This window comes from Montipora foliosa, chromosome 7, assembly GCF_036669935.1.
Source record: "Montipora foliosa isolate CH-2021 chromosome 7, ASM3666993v2, whole genome shotgun sequence".
NCBI lineage: Eukaryota > Metazoa > Cnidaria > Anthozoa > Scleractinia > Acroporidae > Montipora > Montipora foliosa.
In genome coordinates, this window is record NC_090875.1 from 13,625,299 (window position 1) to 13,627,798 (window position 2,500).

The 2,500-nt window shown below is 42.7% G+C and overlaps 1 protein-coding gene across 2 annotated transcripts in view; it reads left to right on the forward strand.

Moving 5' to 3' along the window:
- LOC138010804 (RNA helicase Mov10l1-like) overlaps window positions 1-2,500 on the forward strand; it is a 34,815-nt gene that overhangs the window by 32,107 nt on the left and 208 nt on the right. For both annotated transcript variants that reach the window (XM_068857781.1, XM_068857782.1), the window contains exons 20-21: window positions 1,509-1,601; window positions 2,200-2,500. The exon at window positions 2,200-2,500 is cut by the window's right edge and continues 208 nt beyond it. In XM_068857781.1, the coding sequence (XP_068713882.1) occupies window positions 1,509-1,601; window positions 2,200-2,500 (394 nt within the window). The remainder of the gene's footprint in view (window positions 1-1,508; window positions 1,602-2,199) is intronic.

The window sequence follows — 2,500 nt, forward strand, 5'->3', positions numbered from 1 at the left end:
AATCTTTTTTGATCATGATCTCATCAAGGGGAGCTTCTACCTCCACTAATTCTTTGAGTCAACCCTTTCCCGAGTAAAGTTATTTTTAGGAACTGGTTTTTCCCACGAAAAGTGTCATATTTCCCTTGACGCTGAGATGGCTTTGTTTTGATTGCCTTTTACAACAATGGGAGTGCTGAATCTCCCAAGGGAGGCGTTCTACTTAAGCAGTAGAGGACGTTTTCCGTGTTTCCATAGCCTCATCTAAACACGAGGGGGAGTTGGGAGAATTCGAGACAGTTATGCAACCCCGAGACGCAGTCGAGGGTTTGCGTAACTATCGAAAATACACCGAACTCCCCCGAGTGTTTAGATGATGCTATGGAAACTCGGAAAAAAATCTGCTATTGCTTTTACAAAATATTTCTCAAAGATAATTCAACAAATGAAGGAAAATGCTTTTTTTTTTACTTCTTGACTGAAACAGATTTTCTTCACACGCTCATATTTCCTACCAACCAATCAATATTCGTGTGATGTCACAGCCGTGTTCCACACTCTCATCTAAACGCAGCTATTGACCAATGAGAGTGCGCGTACTATCCTAATTATTTTATAAAAATAAATATACTCCGGAAATTGTTGACTTCTATGCCAAGTGCGGGAGGTAGAGGGTCCCCTTGATGAGCTCCTATCTATAATTAAATGTTCAGTCTTGTAAAAGTGGTAAACAATTCTTGAAGGTGACAGCCGATAGAACGTAGTGTATTAATAGGTAACTTCACTCTGTGCCCTATAATTATGGTTGAAATTCGAACACGACGAGATTCTCATTTTAACCAGAACACTGGCGTGGATCGTGAAAGCAAACTGAAAATTTCTCGGGAAGAGAACATTACAGACGATTATATCAAAAAAAATTGAAAATGCCTGTGCGGTAACTACTGCCGAAAGTTAGTTATGAGAAATGGTTCGTAAAACCCTTTCATTTCTAAGGTCATGAAAGGTTAGCCGGAATTCTTTGACGTCACATCTCAATCTCGTCTCCTGAGTCCACTTTTGTTTTGGTCAGCACCAAGAACACGTACTCTGGCCACTTTCAATTTATGCGCAGTCATAGTGAAGGTCCGGTTTTGTAACCGTTCACAATCACTGTTTTTCAAATTTCTGAGCTTGCGTAGACGAGCAGGAAGTGCGTGATTTGTGGGCTTCCTGCCTTGGATCTGGCCAGAGATGAGTCCGTGTTCTTGGTGCTAACGAAAAGAAAAGCGGACTCTGGGGACGAGATTGGTCAGATTTCTGTGAATTCCTTTTGCTTTTGCTTGGCCTGCCAGTAAAGATCGTGGCTTTCACCACGAAAAGAATTAACGGACTTCAAGTAAAGACTATGAGAACAATTGCCTTTTCTATTCTGAGCACTAATACCGGAAAAGAAGACTGATCTCCCAAACCGACAGCGCATGCTCAGAAGTAGTACTCCAGTCATGAGTCCCTACTGCCAGATAATAATGATATTTCGCTTTGCTTAGGATCCGTACTGGTGCTGTCTTATCCAGTACTGTGTTATGAACGACGCTTACATCGGATGCGATTTGCCCTCTTTGGAGCAACATTTTCTAAAGGTACGTCAATATAAACGAAACTTATTTGCTGGTCTTTCACTGTAAATGAGCCAGTGGCCATTAAACACGGGCAGACACAGGTTGTCATGCAACGCTCCCCTGGAAGAGAGAAGCGTTGCGTGATTCTGCTCGAAACTGATGGGAGCCTTGCATGGTATCCTAAAAATTGCTGCGAAGAAGTCTGAAGTGTACAGTGTTTTCTAACAGAAATCGAACGTATGACCATCCAATTATCGCGATCTTGTACAACACTATGAAAAAGAATTTAACTTGAGGGCATTTCGGAGTGATTAAACGCAAAGAACTCCCTACACCTCTCCCGCACACCAGTGCCAAAAAAAGGCTCTCTAAAACGCTGTCCTGGCATTCCCTGGAATAGTAAACCAACAATGGGTAGAGTGGGGGATACCCAAGAAAAAGCTTTGTCCATTTATCCGTCTTTGCGACTCAATGTTGCGCATGGTGTATTGCGTATACTTCCGGGTGATTTCGAAACCGTTTTATCAGGCTCTATTGAAAGAGACCGGCTTTTTCATTCACAAAGCATCATAGAAGATTTGTAGCTTTTTGTGCGATATTCTATGATGTTTCATTGCAGGAGGAATTCCAAGCTGCCTTTGGTCTGCTAAACGGAGCGCTACTTGAAGGAGACGAAACTACGGACGGTGGAGTTTTTCTTCAGGGTAACAGCAACACGGCACTGCAGGAGTTAAATGAAGACCCGTTTCCACAGAGTTCAAATGGAAAGTCAAATGATACACAGGCTATTTTTAAAGACTCCGATTTTCGGAGCTCTGACTGTGAGAACACCCTTTCGGCGTCCAGCGGGGAACAAGTTGACCCTTGCAGCGACACCTTCATTGAGGAGAGGAAAAACGGAGATTCGTTAGCTTTAGATG